General features: G+C 40.7%; 3 protein-coding genes across 5 annotated transcripts in view; 1 reads left to right on the forward strand and 2 right to left on the reverse strand.

Annotated features, from left to right (window-relative positions):
* The window catches only part of itga11b (integrin, alpha 11b), a 47,569-nt gene extending 47,052 nt beyond the window's left edge, over nt 1–517 (reverse strand). For both annotated transcript variants that reach the window (XM_084734612.1, XM_084734611.1), the window contains exon 1: nt 388–517. In XM_084734612.1, coding sequence (XP_084590738.1) covers nt 388–442 — 55 coding nt within the window. In that variant the 5' untranslated portion in view covers nt 443–517. The remainder of the gene's footprint in view (nt 1–387) is intronic.
* A 6,306-nt stretch (nt 518–6,823) lies between these two features.
* LOC146317164 (sperm axonemal maintenance protein CFAP97D1) lies at nt 6,824–10,923 on the reverse strand. Its single transcript, XM_084734650.1, has 5 exons — nt 10,784–10,923; nt 9,750–9,830; nt 9,279–9,397; nt 7,429–7,612; nt 6,824–7,336 (listed from the first exon to the last, which is right to left on the reverse strand). The coding sequence occupies exons 1-5, from the start codon at nt 10,907–10,909 to the stop codon at nt 7,241–7,243; spliced, it is 606 nt and encodes a 201-aa protein (XP_084590776.1). The 5' UTR covers nt 10,910–10,923; the 3' UTR covers nt 6,824–7,240.
* Nucleotides 10,924–16,753: 5,830 nt separating this feature from the next.
* The window catches only part of znf609a (zinc finger protein 609a), a 50,293-nt gene continuing 41,828 nt past the window's right edge, over nt 16,754–25,218 (forward strand). For both annotated transcript variants that reach the window (XM_084733436.1, XM_084733435.1), the window contains exon 1: nt 16,754–17,126. The gene's annotated coding sequence lies outside the window, so the exon portion shown is untranslated. The remainder of the gene's footprint in view (nt 17,127–25,218) is intronic.

Here is a 25,218-nt window from a genome sequence, read left to right on the forward strand (position 1 = left end):
ACTTGTTTGTATCACATCTTTGAGTTTTAGAAACTCAAAAAGTTCAATAATTTTTCGGGGTTTCTAAAACTCTAAGATTTAAGTTTAGTCAAGGAGGAAAAGTAAATTATCTCAACAAAAGAAAAAAAATTAAAAACTTTAGAGCTTTAAAAAAAAATCAAAAATCTATAGTATAGTAAAAATCTATAAAATTAAAATGTCCATATCATTTTTTCCAACTCCACAGAGACCCCCGCTCTATACTGTAATCAATCTGTCGCCATGGCAACAGGCTGCTTCCAATAAGGAGATCAAGTCATCAGCCCATCAGTAACACCTGTGTGTGTGTGTGTGTGTGTGTGTGTGTGTGTGTGTGTGTGTGTGTGTGTGTGTGTGCGCGCTGCTCACCTGGCAGGAGGCTGCAGGTCGACAGCAGCAGAAGAAGAAGGCGGTGATAATCCATGAGAGTGTGTGTTTAAAATAAACAAACAGTGAGACAGACAGAGTGTGTGTGAGAGTGTGTTGGTGGGTCGATTCTTAACTCTGTTGCTCTCATGGAGGAGAGCGAAGAAGAGGAGGAGGAGGAGGAGGAGGAGGAGGAGGAGGAGGAGGAGCACAGTGAACACACCTCCTCCAGCTTGGTGTGTTTTTAAAGAGCCTCTAACTTCACCTTCCCTTTCAGAGCTGCAGCTTTAATGTCCTGATCAGTGCACAAACAGGAAATGCCTCCATTTGTGTCTGTGACCAGATGTTAACATCTGTCCAATAATCCTGCAGAGAAAGTTATGGGTGCTGCATGAAGCTTTTAAAAATGAATTCATCAATTAATTAATCCTGTCACAGTCCTATTTTTCAACTGGTGATCAGTCTGGAAATAATTTTTAGCTCATAAAGAAAGAATGAATGAAGTTTTTTGTGTCTGAAACATATAAAGCATATTCATGGAGCTGAATATTCTGTGGGTGCTGAAGAATGAGTGAATTTTGTCAAAAATACTGACAACCTAAAAAAACAACAACAAAAAAACACTGATGGGGAAAGAGTTAACCGTAGTTTTAGTTTTGGTGGGTTTTCCTCGTCACCTGCTTCATGGCCGTCACACTCAGTTATTCATTTGTTGAGGATAATAAAAACCACTGACATGCGTCTCTTCAACATTTTCCTATACATGTTATATTATATTATATTTACACTTGAAGGTAAACTTTGTGGTTATCATCTAGAAAATGTTTGTTGTTGCTGATGAGGACAGCTGATAGCACACTGTGAGTAAGGAGCATTGATAATTGATACACATTTATCATTGATAATCATTTTTTTACAGAACTTATGAAGTGAGAACTGAGACTCTGATGCTGTCAGACATTTTTAGAAAACACTAACCGGCTGATTCCACCAGTCTGTCCTCCTCACGGCTGCTGCGTCCACCAGCAGCGTTTCAGAAGCATTTCAGCAGCAGAACGTTTTGCCCGCCATTTTGTTGATTATGTCCTCCTTCGTTGCTCTTTTTGCTTCTACCATGAATAAACAGGCTATGTACTTAAATCATTTCTTTTCAGTCTGTCTTTATGATCGTGAGTCTGCACTGGGTCTTTTATTTTGAAAATTAAACAGGTTCCCCCTGTCTTTTCTGTGTCTGACTTCCTGTTTGTTTGATCTGCTCTGTGCTAATGCACGACATCCAACAAAAAAGAACTCAGAGTGTATTTGAAGTGAAGCAGAGAGCTGCTTCAGGGACACGCTGAGGCGCTGCAGGTGGAACCACAAGCAATGTCTGCAATCAGCTCCAGTTGACGTGACGCAGCCATGACCTGATGCAGGTGTGACGTGACGCAGCCATGACCTGATGCAGGTGTGACGTGACGCAGCCATGACCTGATGCAGGTGTGACGTGACGCAGTCGCGCCTGGTGGAATTTAGTTGTTAGTCAGGGTGGCAGTGGTCCAATAAGATCAGAGTGATGCAGTTAGTTTTGGGTGCAGCAAACATCTTATATATGAACATATGAACACACACCATAAACACTAGATGATCAACTGAAAGTGTGTATACAGAGGGACACCGCACAAAAACACACACCAACACAAACACACAAATTAGTTTTTGGTCACTTTGCATTAAACTGACCGAAACCCAAACCTGAGTCATTCTGACCAAAAACCAAAAACCAAGTCTGACCCATAAAACCACTGTGTCACCGTGTGAGGACAGGCTTCTTCTGGTCTCCACACTGAAACTGTGTCAACACGCTACTGTCCCCACACACACACACACACACACACACACACACACACACACACACACACACACACGCTCTGGTTCCCTCCCCGTCAATAAAAGATAGAGCAGAGCTGCTGGAAATAACAAGTGGAAACTGCGAGTCAAAGCAGCAAAGTTAAAGTGAAACAGACGGTAAAACAGCCTTTAAATGAGCCTGAGGGTCAGTCAGTGAACACAACACCCTGTTACTGTCCCACATATGGACTGTCCACATACACACAGACAGACAGACTGTGTGGACAGACAGGTGGGAGACAGCCTGTCCTCTCCTCTGTTTCTTCTTGTTACATGACGTGATGTCCAGATGCCGCAGCACGTGTCCACCGTCTGAAGTCTGACAGTGGATCTCATGTCCTGTGTCCACCTTTGAGAAAAAATCTCAAACTAAAACTGTTTTGTGATAGCGCCCCCTGTCTTTGCATTCATTCACCTGGGACCACACAACCAATCAACTGGCTTCATTTTGTACCATATTTATATAAAGCAGCAACATGAAGGATTTCTGATTATAAATGTACAGACAAAGTAGAAAACATAAATTCCTGTTGGCTGTAAAATGTTTTACTTCCCACACGTCACGTCAAATAACTCATTAGGACCAAAACAAAAAGAAGAAAATGAAAATGAAGTGATTCACGACACAAAACCAGAGAAACAGATGCAGAAACGTCACGGCCAAGAGAATAAACTGAGATCATTTCAACCACAGAACAAATAACCTCAGACTGCAGACTAAAAATACTGCTGTAATGAACGTCTGAACAGAGACGCTTCATTTCCTGACACTCAACGAGCTCCACTAAATACTGGAAAAATAACACCATGAACGCACTCGTCCATCACACACGACACAAACACAGAAAATCTGACAAGACATTTGGAGCCAGAATCACTCATTTGTCTCTGTGAGGACACAGCTGAAGCTGCAGGGGGTAGAAAGCCTGGAAATCAGCTGACTGTTGAGTCTCGTCTCCAGGACGTGAGGACATTTTACTTCCTCTGTCACCCCTCCTACCAGACGAGCACATACAGGTAAAGATAAATCCACTTTTTAATCCCAAAGGTTTGAGCCTTCTTCTCACCAATAAAGGTGTTCAGAGCAAAATCAGTGGGACTTGAGTGTTTGTTGATCAGAAGCTGGTCTGGTCTGTAACCGGCTCTGTGCCACAGTGAGGCTCTTTGCTGACCCTTTGTTAACCCTAATCCTGCCCCGGTTCAGTCAGCAAAACCCCCATGATAGATGCAAATGAACGCAACTTAAAGTAAAGTCAGAGTAACCAGGTGAGCTGACAAACTCCTGGACGGAACATGTTGCTCATTAATGGACTCTTTTTAAGATTTTCTGTCTGATCATTCAGTTTTACAGCAGCGGTTCCTGCAGGAGTCTCCATCATCGATTCAAGCGTTCTACCGTAGGAACGTACATACGTAGCGGCACTGTTAAAATAACCAATAGGAATACCCTGTCTCTGAGATGGCCTGTGATTGGTCAAAGTCTCCCATCGCAGGCCAGATTTCCTAAAAGGTTATTATGGATTTTTTGCTCAAGGTACGAAAAATGGTTCCCCTCCACAGCTTTAACACTGAAAGGTACACACAGGTTTCATACAGAAGCGACAGACGCTGCCGTCCAGACGGCGTCTTTTGTTGCTTATTTCGGCGAGACGACGCCAAGACACACCGTTCACGTGTTCCAGTTACGTGGCTTCAGAGTGAAGGAGTTCAGGTACTGAGTACAGATAAAGCAATGTTATTATGTTCCTGATAGAAATGATGGTCAAAGGTCATGTTGCCCAAATTCACTTGTAAAATGTGGTAACATGACATCACAGCGCTGAAACTGAAAATGATCAAAATTTGAATTAAATGTAGTTTTAAAGATTATACAGCTGACAGACTGAACATCCTGTAGACGGTTTCAGTCCTGTGTACTTTGTCTGGAATGAAGATTTATGTACTGGTAGTTTGTGTATTGTTCGTGTGTAGAGTCGTGCAGTAATGAAGCAGGTCTGTGCTGCTCCTCTGATCTTAATAAAGTGAAACGCTGTAAAACAGGAAGGACGACTGCTCTCCAACAAACCAATAACAGTGATGTCTGCTCGCCTTCATTAGCTCTCTGATTAAAACACACACACACACACACACACACACACACACACACACACACATACATACAACATATCTAATGTATATATCTGCGTGTCTGCTGGATGAGCTCTTTTGTGTGTCACCAGTTTGTCTTTGAAAAGAAGAGAATAATTGTTGTTAATACAGAGTTTGTCTGCTCTGGTTTACGGTTACAGACGCTGCTAACTGTTCCCAGATGCTCCGGTGTCGTGGCTTCAGGACACTTCCAGCTGAGCTGCACGATGTTAAAGGGCTTTTCCACTGCACATACATTCACTCCATATATTGTCCTCTCATACTGCAGCACTGAGCCCTTCATCTCTGAAAATAAGGAGTCATTCAATTTACTGGCTCTAAACCTTTTCTTTTTGCTCGTATGTTTATAGTGAAGTAGAAGTAACACAAAACTGTACTAAAGTAGAATACTTGAGTAAAAGTACTTTCCACCTCTGCACGCTTTGATCATTCGATCATCCAAGAGGTTCGTTTTAGACATTATTCTCTTTTCTATACTAAAAACTGTCAATAAAAGCCTCCAGATTAGTTTATATCTTTTCTATTGTTACAGTGTTTTGAGTCTTTTATGTTGTTGTTTGTATTGTTACAACTTTTGCATCTTGTTACATTGTTTTTAATCTTGTTGTGTCATTTAACCATTTACTCTTGATCATTTTCCATCTTGTACTTTTTTCATCTTTTTATATAATTTTCATCTTGTTACGTCTGTTGTCTGATGGATCCACCAGTGAATCATCTTTTCTGTGTCTTATTGTTTCGTCCATTTAGGTTGCAATAATCAATAATTCACCTCAGAGTCATTAAAACTGTGTTCAGATGTTGGGAGGAAAAGTTCAGATACCTGAAAACTTTAGTACGTCTCCATCCAGGACAAAGCAACGACTTTAAAACCGGGACATCTGAGTCTTTACACAATGATCATTTATATCAAAAGCAGCACTAAACCCAACATGAGCTTTTTTTTTTGTATGTAAAACTTTTACATACATGTTATGTGTTAAATTATACAGTATAAATGTTGAATATATGTTGCCTCTTAAGAACTTTATGCACATTTTCTCCTCTTCTGTGTTTAATTAGATTTTGATGATAGAAAACAAACGAGCTGAAGGAATGAAGCTCTTCTCATTTATAAGCACAGATCCTCTCCAACACTTTTCTCTTCTTGTCATAAGAGTCATTAATCTTCTGTCTGTCCCTCTGTCCCACCCCAGTCTCAGCTGTAAGGACCAGAGAAGACGCCACAGAGCAGCAGAGACATGAATCTGCTGCCACCTAGTGGACAAAACAGCAGGACAGAAGAGACTTGTCAGGTTTGAAATGTGTCTCTTCAAACTTACACCATGGTCAAAGTTGTATGAGAATAATATGTGAATTTTAGGGATCATTGTCCAAAAATGATCTCAGATGATGGTGCAGTTTGAGGTAGTTTAAGATGATGATGATTACATCAGGCTAATGAGTAACCATGGTAATAAAAGACTCCAAAAATCAGGATGTGATAGAAGTTTTATTCAGTTTTATTTGGTCAGTAATCCAGCAGATTTTCTGTTGAATTTAAATAAGTAGAAATCATAAACAACACGTCATCTCCAACAGACAAACACTAAAGATGACAAAACAGGGGGAGTTACTACCTTTCTATTCTTAAACCCTTAAAACAAACGATTGGATGGTTAAATTATAACTGAGGCTTAAGCTAAATGCTAATATCAGAATGCTAGTAAGCAGGAAACACAAAGTACATCTGGGACTGATGGGAACATCATGAGTTCTGCAGGTTTTTAAACCAGATTATCAGAAAACAAAACAAAAAAATTTCACAGTCATGATGGCACCAGAGGATCATCAAAGTCAAGAGGATTCATCCACACAATCCCTCCAATGGATGATGAGATATTTCAATATTGATTGACTATATATAAAGATGGATGAGCCCTCGTGGCTGGCTGCATTATAGGTCATAAGCCCCGCCCCCTCCATGTTAGCAGATGGGACATGGATCAAACTAAAACATCAAAGTTCACATCCTCTGGCTCCAAATGACTATAAACAGCACGTGAGTATATAAATTAAGTGCTCCTAATGTCAGTATAGGTGTCCCACATGGACATGGTGTCCTATTCTTGCTACTTTTTTATTCACCATATCACTTTTATGCAGATGATACTCTTTTATACATCTCAGCCTCGTCTCTTTATGTGACCATCACAGATCTAAAGTTCACTTTTAATACATTTCTCTCTGATCAAACATAAACTTGTTTCTGAGCAGGCTGACCGGCTGTGTAGGCGGGGCCTCGATACCACTGCCATCTTTATTTATAATCTTTGGTTTGAACCAAGTGAGAGTGACTAAACAAGGTAGTAAAACGTGTCTGTGAATATTCTCAGTCATCCAGGTCATGGTACAAACTACAAACTTTGATACAAAAGCTGGTAAAACACAACAAAACATGAAGACAGCAGCTTCCTAACATGCAAATGTTCAGTCCTTAAGTTAAGCGTGTTAGCATGCAGACATTAGCAGATTTACTTTAGCATGTTGCGTGTTATTATTTTAACATGTGACACATGTGACGTGTTCTGATGTTAACTGATGCAGCTGCAGAGATGGACAACCATGTGTCATGGAGTTCATTCCTGGTATTAATAGATACCTGAAAACTCTACTTAAGTACAGAAACAAAGTATTTGTACTTAGTTACTTCCCATCTTTCCTTCAAGAATCAAAACCTGACACATGGTTGGTCATCTCTGCTGTAGTTTTTGAGTATTTTTGAGTTATAATCAGTTTTTACTGAAGCAGTTAGTTGAGGACAGTTTGTCTTCAGTGGTCAGGTTTCTCTGTCCGTCCTGTCGGTGTCGGTGTTGCTGCAGCTCGTCGTCGGCTCGCTGCTCTCCGCTGCAAACTTCACCTTCCTGTGCGACCTCTGCAGACAGACACAAACAGACGACACCACCACGTCCTCAGATTCAGGATTACAGCCTAAAGAAATCGTGATGTTTCCCCACCTGGACTCACCTGTTTCTGTGCGAGACCTCGGGGGTATCGAGAAATATCGTCCCGTCGACGCTCTGCTCTCTCCCAGTCATCCAACCACAGCTGGCGGCGGTACTCTGACTGGCGAGACGTGATTCTCTGGTAGATGGCCTGATTCTGACGGCTGACCAGTAGAAGCTCCTCCCTCCTCTTGTCAGCGTTCAGACTGAGGAAGAAACACATATCGATAGATGCATATGTGTCTGTGAAATACACTCTGATGGTCAATCACATTATTAGGCTCCATTTATTGTCTGTTTTAAAGTCAAGTGACGACTCCTCATGTCCTGCCTGGTTCAGGTGTTTCACTCACTACACGCTCTCAGCTGTAGTAGTACAGTCGAGTCGGGACGTACCATGTAGTGAAAATGTGGCTTCTTCTGCAAAATTTAGGACGTTCTTTCAAACTTTGCCATTTCCATCCATCTTTTCTGATGTGATGCTTCAAAATGTGCATAAAATCACATTGATGGTGTGACGGCCAACCCATGTGTCTTGTTTTTGTTTACCCAGAGACTGGGTGGGTCTTCAGTGGGACTGGTTGCACCTGAGAGCTGGGAGGAGCCAGAGGGCATAAAAAGGGCTGCTCTCCCCAGACTCTGTCTCTCTGGCTGGGCTGCTGCCACCACTCCTCACGGTCATCTCACCATTTTAGTTTGGGTTTGGATTCTTATTTCAGCACTCCTACATACACCCCTACCCCCCCACACATGCACTACATTACTGATTACAGCTTCATCCTTTTCTACACATTATTTCTTTGGGTTTTTCAATAAAATTGACTATTGACTATTGATCAGCTATTGATCTTTTTGCACCTTTGAGCGAAGCTGTAACAATGGAAACAGATCGTGTTTTGTTCCTGCTTGTCAATGTGGATCTACTGTTAAGTCGGCCCCAGTTTCTCTGAGTCACAGAGTAAAGGATTTGACAGAAGGTTTGCAGCTCCTGTTAAGATTTAAGGTCTGACAGGCCAGAGTGAGGGCAGCTAAACACCAGAGAGCGTCAGCAGCATCACACATCCACATCCAGATCAATAATTCAGCAGCGTAACAGAGCAGGACTGGTCACATCAATTATTTAAAGGTCCGACAAGGCGCTCTGGCATCATCAGAGCAATGTTAAAGAGCTCAGTGGGGACGAGTCTGAGTTATAACGTTGAGTCGAGAAAAACTCCGTGAAGGTCACCATGACGACAAACAAACAGAGCTGGACAGAGAATCTCAGTCAGAGAATGAAGCGAGATATCGACTGTCAGGTGTTATTACTGGTTATAGAGTTTCTGTTCACATTCAAACTGGAAATAATCATCATCACAGTGATCTGATGTAATATCTTATAACATGTTATGACATCACATCACGTGACAAGACAAGATGGGACTTGACATAGTAGGGGATGATAAGACACACCAGGACATAACATGATGTGACATATCAGGACATTAAATCACCAGAAATGGCATGAGAGGACATGACATGACATAGCAAGACGCAGCAGTATTAATATATAACATTACATGACAGAACAACACATGATATGACATGCCATGACATTATAACATATAAAAAGCCACAAGGTGACATAAAAAGACATAATATGACATAACATGATATAGGAGGACATAACATTACATAACTTGACATAACAGGACAAGATATGATGTATTGGGGCATGACATCTCATCAAATCACTTGAGAATACAAATGGCATGACATGACAGGACATAACAGGACATAACGGGATGTACTATGTCATGACCTGGCAGGACATAGCAGGGCATGACGAGCCGTAACATGTCATGACTGTGTTGTGTGTCAGCAGGTTCTTACCTCCTCAGGTGGTACGGGTTCCGATGGTCCACCAGGCCTTTAGAACAAACGATGTTGGCCAGTTTGGAGGCCAGGAGACGGTTGTCTCTGTCAATGATGGACAGACGCTCGTCCTGCAGCTGAATCATAAAAACAAGATAAAGATCATCTCTGTGAATCTTCTCTCTGTCAGTCGAACATGACGTCTCCAACAACGTTAATGAAAACTGCTGGACTGAGTGACACGACGGTTAAAGAGCAAAAGTTTCAACCTGAATTTCATCATCATTAAAACTGACTGACATTGAACTCACACCGATGAGTTTAACAACCAGGAGACTGATTCATTCTGATGAAAACTGAAGGGATCAGGACAGTGAACGCACCATGGTCTGACATTTAACAACATCAGCTGCTGTGTGTCTCAAATAAAAGATCACACGACTTTGTGTGTGTGTGTGTGTGTGTGTGTGTGTGTGTGTGTCCACTGGCCTGTAGTTTTTTCAGTTTGAGCTGGACGTGAGCAGGCGTCCTCATGCCCTTGTTGTCCAGTACTGGCAGGGCGGAGCTCACCTGGACAGGTAAACACAGGTGAGTTTAAGTTTTTCAGTTAGAGGCAGACGGATGTATTGATTGGCCGGTATGATCGTTCAGCCAATGTGAAAAAGTTATTTTTGGACATAATATAATGCAGATTATTTTACATTACATTTCTTACTGTTTCAGCGCCCTGATGTCATTTTGACTGAACTTTCTCCTCCTCATATTTTCTAAACAGACTCATTACTTTAGTTTTAATGACTCTGAGGTGAATTATTGATTATTGTTATTAACAATTATTGTGCGCCGCCTTCAAACATCAAGACTGATTTCAACCTGAATGGACTAAACAATAAGACACAGAAAAGACGATTGACTGGTGGATCCATCAGAACATGTCACACAACATAACAACACAAAAAACAAACAAAAAAAGGTGATGAAACAGACATCAATTAAAAAGATAGAATAAGACAAAAACAAGGAAAATACATAACAAGAGAAAAAAGATGAGATTAAAAAAAAAGATACAACAGGACAAAAATGATGAAAAAGTTGTAACGACAAAAAAAAGACTTAATTTAAGACAATAACAACAACCCAGTGAGGATGACACGGATCACTCAATTTCCCGGGGCAACCAAAAAGCAATGCAGGGCAACTAAATCCAGTAACTGACCAGCCCGACTGGGTTTACTGGTAAAAAATCATTAAACTATTAAACTACTTTGATAATCGATGAATAGTTAAAATGCAAACATGACACATTTTCTGTGTTTTTTCTGTTTATTATCATATTAAACTGAATATCTTTGGGATTTGGTCTGATAAAAAAAAGACATTTAAAGACAACACACTGGACTTTTTGTATTTAAATCCCAACCATCAACCCTCATATCCAGCACCTGAACTCATCGTTCTCCACCCCTCTGTTCTTCCACCTGCCCTCCAGACCAGTTCCAGTTCTGCCCGTCTCCTCCTCCTACCTTCCTGCGGTGGTTCTCGTAGTTGTTCTGGTCCCATCGCTGCTGCAGGTAGCGGTTGGTGACGGGTTTTAGCGGCTGGTAGGATCTGTGCATGCTGCTGCTCTGATAACACTCACATCCACTCATTCAGCTGTTCTCACTCTGACCCTGCACGACGTGTGTGTGTGTGTGTGTGTGTGTGTTTACAGGCCTGGGGGGTTGTCGTCATGGAGATGTGTCCCTCTTCATCTCATCGCTGCAGGATAAGGTTCCTATTAATAATTACTGAGCTGAGGACGCAGCACACACACTCACACACACCTGAAATTATATTACTGTTAAACATCACATGCAACATTAATTTACATAATAGTTATCTATATTTTTTATCTATATTATCTATATATAAATTTATCATATCGTGATATCTACTGCATAAGAATAATATTGCATTTTGCAAAAGTGTATTTTTCAAATTCACTGCGAAAATGTGCAAAGTTGAGAAAACTCAAAATTAACAGGCTGCAACAGATTTTTGAGTTCTGAGTCCAACTCAAACTCTAAAACTTTACTTTTCTTCTTTAGATGAACTTAAAGCTTTGAATTTTAGAATTTCAAAACACTGTATTCAAAAAATATTGAGTAAATGTACTGAAATGAAAGAAAATATATTTTCAGTTAAAACTATTTCATATTTCAGGCAGTAAAAAAAAGACAAATCAGGTTCACAGCTCACTGGAACCAGTTTTTAACTCAAAGATTCAAGTTTATTTAAAGAAGAAACGTAAATTATCTGAACTAAAGAGGTCAACAAAATGTTTTAAAGTTTATTTCAAAACTTGAGTCTGAGTTGGGCTCAGAACTGCAGTACAGAAGTTTTTACAAGTTCCAGGTTCTGTTCCACAAACTGACCTGACTGAACTCCAGAAAAATAAAATCAGAATCACAACCTTTTTATCTGATTAATTATTTGATTTTGTTAAAATAATACAAGTTATATACGGCATTTTCTATAACATCACTTCATTCTCTGTTTTCTATCTATCTATCTACATCCGTCACATATTTTCTCTTTGAATTATTCATATATTCATATGTATTGAAATGGACCGACAGGAGCACACAGCTTTGTGTGATATGGTCAGCGTGTGTGTGTGTGTGTGTGTGTGTGTGTGTGTGTGTGTGTGTGTGTGTGACTCAGTCCTCACCTTGTCCCTCTCAGGACGTGTCTTTGTCTGTCTGGGCTGTAGAGGGCGCCGTGCAGCTGCTCTGCTGTGGGAGTTGAACCATCAGTCAGTCACAGTCAGTTGTTTCTCCTCTCAGTGTCACAGTCAGTGCTGTCGACTGTACAGACAGAAAAGTGACACAGACAAAAGAAAAGACAGAGCCTTGGAGTTTTTTGTGATTCTTGAGTGTTAAAATGTTCTGAACCCAGGGCTGATTTTTTACCCTCCAGGTTCTGAGAGCAGAGTTTGATCAGTGCATGTGGTGCTGAGGAAACAGTCGATTCTCATAATTTTACTTCATCAGGAAGTTTTTTCAGTAAATACAGACATAACACATTGTACTTGTTCTACACCGTAAAACCAAATGCTCACATTAATTCATTGTAATAAGCAGCGAAAACTTCAAACTTAAACTTTCAAATTTAAGTTTTACTAAACATGAAATATTTTTTTATTCTTAAAATGAATCATTTCTGTCCTATAAAACAAAAGTTGAGAAAACTCATAATTTTAAGGCAGCTGCTAGATTTTTGAGTTTTGAATCAAACTCAAACTCTGAGAAAGTTTTGATGTAAACTGAACAAAGTTTTGCCGACCTGTCCACCATGACCAGAATAAAGCCTCCAAATCATCACTAAAACTGGAGCTAAAACAGAAAAAAATGTAATGGAAACATCTGCATCCCAAACACAGATACAGACATGACAGGACGAGAAGACTTTACAGTTTAGTTAGGATTTCCTCAATTAATATAAGGTACAAGGTCTGAGTTCAGGAACGGCCTCTGTAACAGAAAGAGAGAACGTTAACTTTGAACCTTAAGCTAGAGCGAACAGTTAGGAGGATTTTCAGTAATGATGGTGCTCTACTACGACATCTAGTGGCTATAAATGTCATGAATCGAACCCCTAAGTATCTCAAATATGATGTATTACATTCAAACTGGCAGCAGAAGTTAAAGAAAGTCTTTGTGATTTCATCCCATTAAACATTTCCTCTTTTATTTCCAGGTGAGGTCTCAGCAGGCGTCTCCTGCTCCCACAGGAACAAACAGACGTGTCGCGTAACTTATCACCAGATAAACGAGCTGTTAGAGAGTTTTAACATGACCGCAGCCAAACCTCAAAAACCCTGCAGAGACAATGTCAGTGAAGGGATTCCTCCGGTCTGCATACAGACTGCAGGCCGGAGACGGAAATAATGACGCCAGACAAGCTCACAGACAAACAGCTCTGTCCTTTTATTGAGCCGTCAGCTCCAGTTAAAGTGAAGGAGAAAAGTGTGCGGCGAGCCAGGCCTCGCGCTCTGAAGAGGCCTGTGTTTCTTGGCAGGTGGAGCTGCTGTGAAACCAAAACCTCAGTCATCTATTTCACAGTTAGCTGGAGCTTCACCTCCTCGGTCCAACCTGACGTCCAAGAGAACGCAGCAGTAAAATATGTGTAGGAAGGTCCTTTCAGGTGCCAACTGGCTGCTTTTACAGGAAGAAAACTCAAGTCCTTCAGGCAGAAGGAGATGATTTTAAAAGTTAAAGTGCATCTGTGTTACCAGGGTTTGATACTAACAGAGTCCTCCACTGACGTAGCATCAGTCCCTCCACAGTCCTTTTCACAGGATTTTTTTTTTGATTGTCATGGCTTAAAATGTCTGATTTCACTGCAGAGTTTCTAAAAAAAAAAATGCAATGCATGTTGAGACATTTCAAGTGTTTTTTGCTAAGAAATTGTGGGAACAAGTGATAATTGCAAATAAATAAACAAATAAATAAATTTTAAAAATAGAACAACAAAATGGTAGATAATAACACATCGAGTCGGTTCATTGAAACATCCATGTATGATTTTGGTGTTGGAGCCACTATGATTACTGGAACTCAAAGGAAACTACAGTGATTGGACAAATCTGCAGAAAAGTGGTGATTGGACAAAATTGCAAGGTTGCGTGGAATTAATGCAGATTGGTCCAATTTGCATTAATTGTTGCGATTGCAACATCACATCTTCCTGGAAGACCCACAATGCAACTCAACTGATATTTTTTTGTTTTCGTGTCATGTTATGCTAATAGCATCAAAGCTGGAGTGGACGTCCTGTCTGAAAATGTCCTGTCTGTCTGTCTGTCTGTCTCAGTGTGGACCTTCAGTTCCTCTTGGACTTGTTTAATTGTAACACAGGTGACTGGAGTGAAATTAAAGTGCTGGTGTGAGTCTCTCTGAGTGCAGGCAGGTTAGAAATGACTAGAATATAAAATCCACTAATTCTGATTCTCCAGATTCTCTCTGAATACAGATGAAACTGGACGCCAGAGGCAGGTTTCAAAGAACGGTTCAATATGTTGCTCAACACGGCGTTCAGGACACCATGTCCTTTGATTTCAGCTCTGTGTGTGTGTGTGTGTGTGTGTGTGTGTGTGTGTGTGTGTGTGTGTGCAGGATTAATTGAGCATGTTTTGCACTGAGTGGGTGTGTGTTCTCTTCTCTTGCTGTGATGAAACGCTGTGAGGAATCCATTTATTTTGAAGTCTGTTTACACTCTACAGTGCTGAGAGACGGGACGGACAAGAGACATTCGATGGAGTGGAAAATAAAGACAAAATGTTTTAGTTTATTTAGTGTCTTTTCAGTCTGAGTGTGATCAGACTCATTGATCAAGGGCGTGTGCTTCCGTGTCTGTCTGATCAGATCTGATCAATGTTTCCTCAGCTCCTCCAGCTGATCTGTCTGAGTCAGTGACGTCACTCGGACAAACTGCTGCTCCAAATCACTGTTCAGACATAATCCTGGTTGATTCACATTTTAATTTCAGGTGGGAAGTCATGAACATGTCAATCAGCTCTTCTCACACACATGCACACAGAAAAATGAAACTTTGAGGAAACCATTTTTGTTCCCATCAGCTGCTGCTACAGACACACTTTTATCATTATGATTGAAGATTTCAGATCAGCTGTTTACATGAGATTAAGGACGTCTCCGGAAACGATCATTTGGCACCAAGTATGGTGGGGACATGTCCATAACAATATCCAGGGATTTCCAAACTGACCCTAACAATAATTTTGATTGAAAAATTAAAGTATAAGCACAGTTGTCTGTCAGTGTGTAGTCACTTTAGTTAATGAGATTCAGTATTCTGGGCCTGTGCTAATTATAGATGCAAATGTGTTTTTAAGTTTTGAAAGTTTTGTGTCTCCCCTTCATTATGCTTCAGTGGTTTGGTCCACTGCCTACCTACAGCCATGGATCTCTTTTTACTGACTACAGCCACAGATCTGGTGAGTTATTAAGACCATCAAGGTGAAATTAAGAAACGTGCACTTGCATGTATTATTTTGTCATTTCTTCTCATGCTGTAATCTTAGTCAGCACTCCTCTGGCAGCAGCACAGCATCGCTCCGTTACGAGACAGAATGAGAACAAAGTAGAGTGGTAGAGAACATAACTGCAGCATACTTCATTGCATTCACACACTACAAGCAAAATGACTCCGGTGTTGCATCTCCAGGTGTGACATGTTTATTATTCTGACCAATCACAGCACGGGAAATCTGACCTTACTTATTTTTGGAGTTCTTCCAGACCTGACAGGGGCAGCATAGATGCTAGAACACAAGTGTTCCAGTCTGTTGTTTAATGCCAAAAGAAGAAGAATGCCCAGAAGAAGAACTTCTTGTTGGCGTTGTCATCATGGTTGTTTTTGACATTGTCATCAACAACAACATGTTGAAGAAACCAACAAGTTCATCTGCAGCAACAACTCCGCCTCCACTCGAGTCTCCCTCTCTGTCTGTTCTGTTAACTTACATCTGTTATTCTGTTTTCACCTTCTTACATCTTGTTACGTTGTTTTCATCTTGTTGTGTCATTTTGTCATTTTAACATCTTTTATGTTTATTTTGCTTTTATGCTTTTATTTTTTTCTTTTACTTACCACCACTGAGGAGCCCTTGAGCAAGATCCTTAACCCCAACCACTCCAGTGGAGCTGCTCAGTGGCCAGCAGATCGGACTGTGGTTATACTGGGCATTGCTCTCAGTGAACCTACCCTGAATAACTAAAGGTTTAAAAAAGTAAATACATAATTTTCTTATTAAAGTAATCTGTAACTACTTGTTGCTTTCACATTTTGTTTTTTATTGTCTTTTAAATGCAATTTCCTTAACTTTAATTATTTATGTTTGCTTTCGCCTTTCATTTTCATGGTACTTTAACTGCAATTTTAATGTTTTCATTCATTCATTTTCTGTAACCGCTTATTCCGTAAGGATTTAATGTTTTCTTAATTTCTAAAAATTCTATGCTCCTGTAAAGCACTTTGAATTGCCCTGTGTCTGAGTGGTGATATCTAAACAAACATGCCTTTAAAAATACATGACCAAATAAATATATTCAGAAATAAAAACAAATATAGTTGTGATGGATAAATATCAGCCCGCTAATTTATCAGTTGGGCTCTTTATATTCATATATTTATATTTATTGACTATTTTTTCATTCCTCTCTATATTTCCACATTTATTTATTACATTATTTATGTCTATATATTTAGGCATTATTTTATTTGTGCCTTTCTATTTCTATATCTATTATGATTATTATGATTATTATGATGATGATTATTATTATTATTATTATTATGATTGCATAATGTTTATTATTCTTTTTTAAATTACTCCTATGCAGGACTCCCGTCCACAGATCCAGTATGTGACTCCACTCCAAGGAGTCTACTCCAGTCCAGGTCCAGTGACTCCACTGATCCAGTGCTCCGGGGTTTACTCGCATTGTACCTAACAGCCATTTAGCCCCACAGTGCTGTTTGTCTGTCTGTTGCTGTCTGTGTGTCTGTTAGCAGGGACAACGCTGAACTGGAAACTCTGGGAATATCACGTCCAGTCATGGAATACCTGGGATTGCTTGTATTTCCCTCCAGGCCCGAGAAGTGACGGTAAAATGTCGGTGTTTGTGCGGGATGTGACCGTGTGATGGCTGCGGTCCAGTGAACTGGGAGCACGTTGACTGGTCTGCTCCGCCTGTTCCTTCCATCCACCAGTTTGGGAAGCTTGTCTTTAACGGTTTTACTGGGATTATCGGGACCTATGGAGTGCACATGAACACTGGTCGGATTGGGATTTCACACGGGGTAAGTGGATATGTTGTAGCGGGCCCCCTCGGTGGGATGTGGATCCAGTGTGTTTGAAACGCGGGACAGCCTGGGGTTAGCTCAGCAGGCTAGCTGCTGTCTTTGTCTGGAGAGACCGGGGAGCTAAGGGGCATGCGTCCATCATCGGACACGTCCCCGTCTGACCCGCTTGTTTCCATTTACATGAACATTTTGAGCCGCATACGCCACACTTATTTTAAACATGCTGACAGATGTGTTTCACTGTTTGTGTAACAGTTAGTCTCACTTCTTAACAGCTGCTTTAAAATGTCCGTTTATCTGTTTAACCGTCCGTTTAAATCAGCAGCAAGATTTCTTAAACTCTCGCGAGATTTGAAAGGATTGTTTCTTCATTGCGGTAATGAATTCTGTTTTATAAAGTGACAACGCTCTGGCTACAAGTTATTTAGGTTTAGAAACGGAAAACACAAAGTTGGGGTCTGGGAAAGAGCATAATTTGAGTTAAAATGTCTACTCTCGCGAGATCTCTGTGGAATCTGGGCTTCCCCTGTTGACACGATCGTTTAGAACCCCAAACCTGCGAAAGATATCGCGAGAGTGTTCATTTGAACACAAATTATAATCTCTTTCTCACCCAAGCGAATTGTTCTTGCCCCTACACCTAAATAGAACTTCACCAGAACGTTGCAAATTATAACATACAATAAATTAATACAATGAAGAAACGATGCGTAAGATTCTCGCGAGAGTTTCGCAAAGCTAAGGTTCCTATTTAGAACCGACCAATGTTTCGCGTGTTTTTAAGCGATTGTGGCATTTTAGAAAGCATTGATCTGTAATTTTACTTAGTGTCGACTCGCCTGTATTGTTATATTATTGTAGTTGTGCTGAAAACGGGAGCATATGTTGGGAAACGGTGGTAAAACTTCATAAGGGGCTAGGTGAAACAGTTGTCCGATAATGGATCTACGGTTTGACAGGGAGGCTGAAAGCGCCGCATCGGTAATTGTCCATCACACGACAAATAGGACGTTAGGTCAACAGTTACATAAACCGTCTGTGCAGTATCGTACCGGTGGATTCGGATCTGGCTTGACGTCTGTAATGTCGTCTCTTAATGCTTTGAACGGAGGATGTTTGGTTTGTTGCAAAGTTCCACGGAGAACACAGAAATCTCACCGTCAGAGCCGAAAGGCTCTGCGTCCGATAATGGATCTCGTTAGCCGTGTAGCGGGCCACGGCGGGCCTCGGGACCAGCTGCACAAGTTGTGACAAATCCTCTCCATATTATTCGATGCTGGATTCTAAACTAAATGTTACAGTGCGTGTTTGGAGCTAATATTATTGAGCTAAAGCCACCGTCGGTCGTTATTAGTGAGCATACTAGCTTTGCGCTAACGGGCAGTGAGATCCAGGGCCGACGAGTCAGCCACCGCGAGCAAACGTTAGCCCCTCGATCACTTCAGCTAACGGCGGCTAGTTTAGCATAGCTTACCTCTGTTTGACTGCTGTGTTTGCAGAAATGTATTTATTTACTGTGCAATTAGCTACAGATAATTAGCATTGCTTTTATTTACAGGCAACAATCCAAATATCAGAAATGTAGCGAACGTAAATGCAGGCTAACAAGCTGATATCTACCGAACAGAGTGACCAGGTTTAACTTTATAGCTCTTTGCACAATTGATGCAAACTCGGGGTTTTGTTGCTGTCAGTAAAACATGCTGCTTGTAATGTGACCTATATGTTTGTAAATACAATTTGTAACATGATTGCATAACATAAGCTTGAGATTAATGGCCTGTAACATTAGATATAAGGCAAAACTACTAAGAAGAAAAATCTCTCTTGAATTAGTAGTTCAGTTTAAGTCAATTCCTTGTGATAGTAATTTAAGATCATTTTTATCCACCTTAAGTGCTGCATTGTGTTTTAATTCATTCAGCGGGGCACTAAGGGTACGTTCACACTGCAGGCAAAAGTGGCCCAAATCTGAATCTGTTTTTTTGTGGTTGTTTTTTTCCTCCCCCTCTTGTGTGACATAGAACTGACCTTTTCCCATCACAATGGGCGTGCTTCGTTTGCATGGTCAAACAAGTAAAACAGGAGTATTTAAAGGATATTTATTTTCATCAGGAATGAATTGAGCTTAGTAGCATTATTGTCTTTTGCAGAATAAGAGCAAGAAACAGAATATTGTATGCCTGTAAACATAGCCAATGTGAAAAGCTTAAATCTGATTTGGGCCTCCTTCATATATGGTCCTCAGTCAGATACGGGTCAGATTTTTTGCAGTGTGATCTGAGTGTAAACAGTCATATCTGAATTGATGTGATTTTTATGTCACTTACCTGAAGTGTCCTGCAGGAGAGGAGCAGGCACATGTGGCTAAGAGTCACCCTTTGAGATCTTAAAAGTTTGGTGAAACCTGTTTCTCATTCCCACCATCTTGACTCCGACTCTGCATCCACACACGTCTGTACAGAAGTCGCACTCATTGCTCTACGAAAACCCATAATTAAAAGTTTGCCCTCCTTTCTCCTCATCCATCTCCATGTTATCATCTGTTCAATTTAATTGCAGGTCATCCAGGTCTTTATGTTCCTAAGAAATGCTTGAATCTTATTAGCTATAACTGAGAATCATCTGCTCATGAATTTTCTGGCCTTTACTGCATATGAATGCTAGGGGAAACAAAATTTCAATGCAGAGAAAATAATAATAAGAAAATTAAAATCATAAAATGTAACAGACATAAACGTTTTTGTACTTACTAAACTTTCTGGAGTTTTGGTGAGGATGTGCAGAGCAACTGCAGATGGATGCAATCCAGCTAGCTCCCCCTGGCTTGACAGCTTAAAATTTTGATGCATCGATTATCAATTTATAATCACATTGTAGGCCTCTGAATCAGAGTCAGGTCAAAACATAAGGTGTCAAAAGATTCACATCCCTAAAATACAGATTTCTGCGGCCTTCATGTAGACGTTCAAATAATAGTGTGCAGCCTGTGAACAGACATTAAAAAAATAGATCTGAAGAATAAATTCAAATTGAGCACCTTGCAGTGTGAACTTCCCCTAATTTAAGGGATTATTATATTTGTGAATGAATAAAAGGACACTGCATGTGTGTGTTCTAGTAAATGTATTGAGACGTACACTGTGTTGGTTTTCTGTTTGACTCATCCTGTTGAACCACACGACTGAAGGGTTTGCTGCTGTCTTCTTTCAGTATTGTGCACCAGTGAGTTTATGGCGTTGAAAGTTAAGGTTATGATGAAGCCACTGGTGACTTTGTTTTTTTCTTCATGTCGGTGGCAGTTGTGGGAATGCATGAATCAGCAGTGTAAGTGAGAGGAAACATGGTGACCAGAACTTGGAGTAAAGTAGCAGTCCTGGTTGCAGACGATGAAAGGAAATGGACTATTATAAAGCCTTTTTTTTTCCTGCACAGAGTGCTGAAAAATGTAAACAAATGTGGTGAACCACAAAAAGGCTGTCTGAGGCTTCTCATGTGACTGTTTTAAACCAATCACAGAGGAGATTTGTAAGTCAGTCAGCAAACATACCTCACAGTAGAGTCAAAGCTGGCTGAAAATTCTTGAGTTTAGTAATTTATCCAGTACTCAGTGTTATCCAGTAGAAAAAAAAGACTTCCTCAGTCTGTCTTCTGCTGGTTAATCTGTTTGGACGTTTGACTGTGGAGTCAGAGGAAGTGACAGTATAAGATTGTAAATTGGTTTAAATCCAGATTCTCATTCTTGGAGGTTAAGAGGTTTGTCCTGTATGCTGATCATGTTATAGCTGTGAAGGTTCATATCTGAAGTATTGGGTCAATGAAGATGTGGTGGTTCCCATTACTGTTGAATCCTGGATGAGATCACATGACTATAATGTTTGAAAACATTTGAGGAGAGAAATTAACCATCCTGACTCGTGTTTGGTCTACACTGCCCAGTTTGACAGTTTGATCTCAGTTTGTTGAGCTCAAAATGTGATGTTTTACATTTTTAAATCTGGAGCAGTGACGCTCCTCTTTCAGTCATCTCATCAAACCCACCCCATATTCAATAAATGGTTGTGACTGGCCTGCAGAGATCCAGGGCTGCTGGAAATCTGCCTGAATCCATGGGGGATATGAAAACATGTTGCTTGCAGATTCGTCTGGTTCCCAGGCTCACTATGATTTTTGGAGGCTAAACTCTGTGATGGTCTCAGATCAGGAATTGCAGATTAGAGTTTCCAGATTCTTATTGTGTGCAGACCAGTTCAGACCTTTGTAGTGTTTTGTGGCGGTAGAGTCAACAGCAGGATCGCTGAGTCGAGGACACCATCAGGAAGCTGAAATGAGCCGATCTGTCTGCTCCTCCTGAAGGGCTGGTCTGTGTCAGACAGGAAGAAAGCACTGCTGAGAGTTACATGACCTGCCGTCACCCCAGCTAGCCTGTTCGACCCATGGAGGTCCTGTAGTGATGGCCGCAGTGTTGTCTGAGAGGATCTGAGTGGAGCTACCTGAACCTCAGACTGAAGGGGACGTCCAGTCAGGATGGGGTTAGAGTCCCGTCAACCTGTTGGGAGATATAGAAATAGATAAATATCTGAATACCCAGAAGACCTTGCATCTGTGTTGGGGATTTCAGCAGTTAACCTTTGTAATATTTAATCGGTTAAACACAGAATAGTTTTGAGCAGATATGCTCATCAGCCTATAGGTTCATTTTCATACAAACACACTAATGGCATTGCTAGTTAGCACTTTGAGCTAAAAATAAAGCTCTGTGTGGGAACGTTTAGTCAAGAAAGGCAACAAAGTCAAAATTGTGTGATGTTACCCTTCAGTTCAGTAGTAGTAGTACACTATGCTGTACACACATTAAGAACAAGCACCTGGCTGCCATGTCTGAGGACAGCCTGCAGCCAAAGGTGACAATGCCACAAGCAAGGGGGAGAAAGTTTATGGTGGTTGTCAGTCAATGTGGTAGAGGGCGAGGGATTCAAAGGACTAATGTTACCTCAGTGCCTCCAGTCCAAGTACATCATGCATTTACATTACATTACATTTATGCATTTAGCAGACGCCTTTATCCAAAGCGACTTACAAAAAGAGGATTAACAATCAAGCTACATAGAAGAGGCCCTAGAAGAGTATCGCTAGATCAGGACAGGAGATGCTCTCAAGAGCTACTGTGACTAAACACTTTGAGGAGAAAGGGGATGAGCTACACAGCAGGCTAGCCAGGACAGACAAACTAGCGTTAGCTCTGACCACCTTCAACTTCAACTTCAGTTACATCAGTCCTGCCTGGGAGACACAGTCCAGTGTGCTCCCGACTCATCGAGGCCTGAATATACTCTAAAATGAACACGTACACTGACAGCGGCGGACGCAACAGATGCATAGTAGTTCAGCTCCCTGTCTGGCAGAGACATTGAGACAATAGTCACCTTTATTGTATTTCACATCATTTTGCATTTTTTTTCTTAAAAATAAACCAGTTAGTTGTCAGGTTATCAAAAACAAAATTAACTGAAACTCGCATCTAATTCATGGATCTTTTCTGAGTTCCAAAAAGTCAGGTTTCGGTCATTTATACCATGTTACACTGAATTATTATCCAAACAGAAATGATTTTTTAGAAAGTAGATGCTTCACATTGGTAACATTGTTTTCTGTTTACCTGCTTAATAAAACAAGAATGCAGTTTCCCTGTGCCAGAGGCAGAAAATGGTGACAGAATTTTTTACCGCCATAAAATAGTTGTAATCAATGCAGCTACAAGGTGAATGTACAGAAATGATAACAAGTCAATTGCATATTTTTTATAAGTCATTAACATTTTTGTCGGACTGGCAGGACCATCCCATCAATATTGTTTAGCTGATGTGAAAGCTGTTGCACTTAACTAAATGTTTTATATGTGAGCACAAAGCCAAAAGTCTAACGAAGTGACAACCAGGCAGTTCAGTCTGAATATCAGATTAAGGCCAGTATTATACTTTCTGTGAATGTGCAAGAGTCTGCTAGAGGTCACGTCATATGAATGTAGTCATCAGAGTGTTTACTGAGGCTCTGTGTCGACATCTGTGTACCTCCAATTGTAACACAGTGGTGTAAGTCCACACGGCCACGACGTCCATCATGTAGACTCCAATCTGCTGCCAGACACCAGAAAGAAACACCTGTGGTTTCAGAGTGGTGTTACAGTTGAGCTTCTTACTTACAAGAGTTTAATTTTGGCCTGTCATCAAGTTACTCACAGAATTAACAGTAATTAGTAACAACTGATGTGACTTGACACCGGCAATGTTTATCATTTTACCTGGTGAGTTTATTTAGCCAACCTGGGTGTCAGAACAGAGTTGGTCACTCTGGTGCACCAAAATCATTTTTTAAACACTTTACAACTTTCACTGTGAAATCCCGCAGAGTAGAAACCCAGCTGTCATTAAGCAGAGCTGCTGCACCACCAGGCTGAGGTGGATAAAACTAGGGCTGCACATTGAATCGAAATTTTCTGCAATTTTCAAATCGCAGGGGGGGCAATATTTGTTAAAGGTTAAATGTCTCAAAAAACCTAAATGAATGAATGTGATGAGGCAGAGATGTCCTGTCCTACACATCAGATTCTACGCATTTAAAAAATATCCTGCAAAAAGATCACATCATAGTCATTTTAACATGTTTCAATCAAAATAAGAGTAATGATGATAAAAATGATCATTATTGTAATATCAGTCAAAACAATCACAATGAGATATATTTTTTAAAACTGTTCAGCCCCAGGTCACAGTAAACAAAAGGATCTGCGTTTGACTGTGTAGATTTTAGCTAATACTGATCCATTAAAATATGCTGTTATCAGTCCTGATACCAGTCCTTAAGGATAGGCTCTAGATTTCATAAAGTCTGACTTTCAGACTGGTGTCCCAGCGCTCTGGTCTGAGAACACAACAATAAAACAGCGCAGCACCACATTTGAATGCTTCTGTTTTGGTTGCTGAGGCCTCTGTTGAAGCAGCAGTTCAACAGAAAACACAGGAGCTCTTTTGTTTTGTGTGAAATGTGGTTTCTGTCCACCGCCCATTGACACTTTGATGATTTATGTTGCACTCAGAAACTCACCCGTTTTCTCCGCGTGGCATTAAGGCCGGGGCCGGTGCACATCTCTGGGTGGTAACTGGAGTTTTAGCTGTTGCATCTCCTGACCGCTGACTGAACTGTGGCTCAGAGAGAAGAAGACAGATTAAAGAGAGAGAGAGACGGAGGAGTGGTGCAGAAGATTATGATGGCTTTCGGTTCACTCTAATGAAAATAATCAATGTTTGGCAGTCTGTTCATTGTCTGTTGGTGATGTTTGAACTTTGCTTGTTCTTGATAAATCACAAATATTTTTCATATTAGATCTTTTGACAAAAATTATCTCTTAATCTGGAAGTGATGTCATCGATCACAACTGGACACGTGTTTCTTCATGAGCCAAGTGTGTTCAAACTGTTGAGACCGGCTGGGATGTGTTGGTAGTTTTTAATAAAATCTCATTTTCCAGATTGTAGTATGAGGAGTGAGTTGTTATGCTCCCATGTTGGGATGCTGAGCGGTCTGCTGTTGCAGCGAGCTGAGAGCAGAGCAGCTGACAGAGCCACACAGCCGCTGGATAATCAATAATCTGGAGTGTCCTCTGTAATGTGAAGGAATGAGAGAGAGAGCGAGTCCTGATGGATGCAGGCCAAACATGGCTGCTGATACAAGCAGCCTGAATCACACAGGTGGACAAACCGGCTGCAGCTGCAGTTTGGTTTTGTTTGGTTTCTCTCAGGTGTTTTAAAGTCTTTTTTTTCCACTGATCAACATTTTCTGATATTTTACACCATTTTATGGATCAAACAACTAATGGATTATTTGAGAAAAGAATCAACTGATTAATTGAGTATGAAAATAAATAGGTTTCCCATCAGAAAAGTCTGTTGACAGCAAGGTAAAGTGCTGAAAATATTCTAGGTAGGGGTGTCCTGATCCGATATTGATATCGGATATCGGTCCGATATCAGCCAAAAAACAAGTATCGGATTTTATCGGACTGCATCTAAAATCTCTGATCTAAGCGCTC

This window comes from Lutjanus erythropterus, chromosome 13 (assembly GCF_056507025.1).
Source record: "Lutjanus erythropterus isolate fLutEry1 chromosome 13, fLutEry1.hap2, whole genome shotgun sequence".
NCBI lineage: Eukaryota > Metazoa > Chordata > Actinopteri > Lutjaniformes > Lutjanidae > Lutjanus > Lutjanus erythropterus.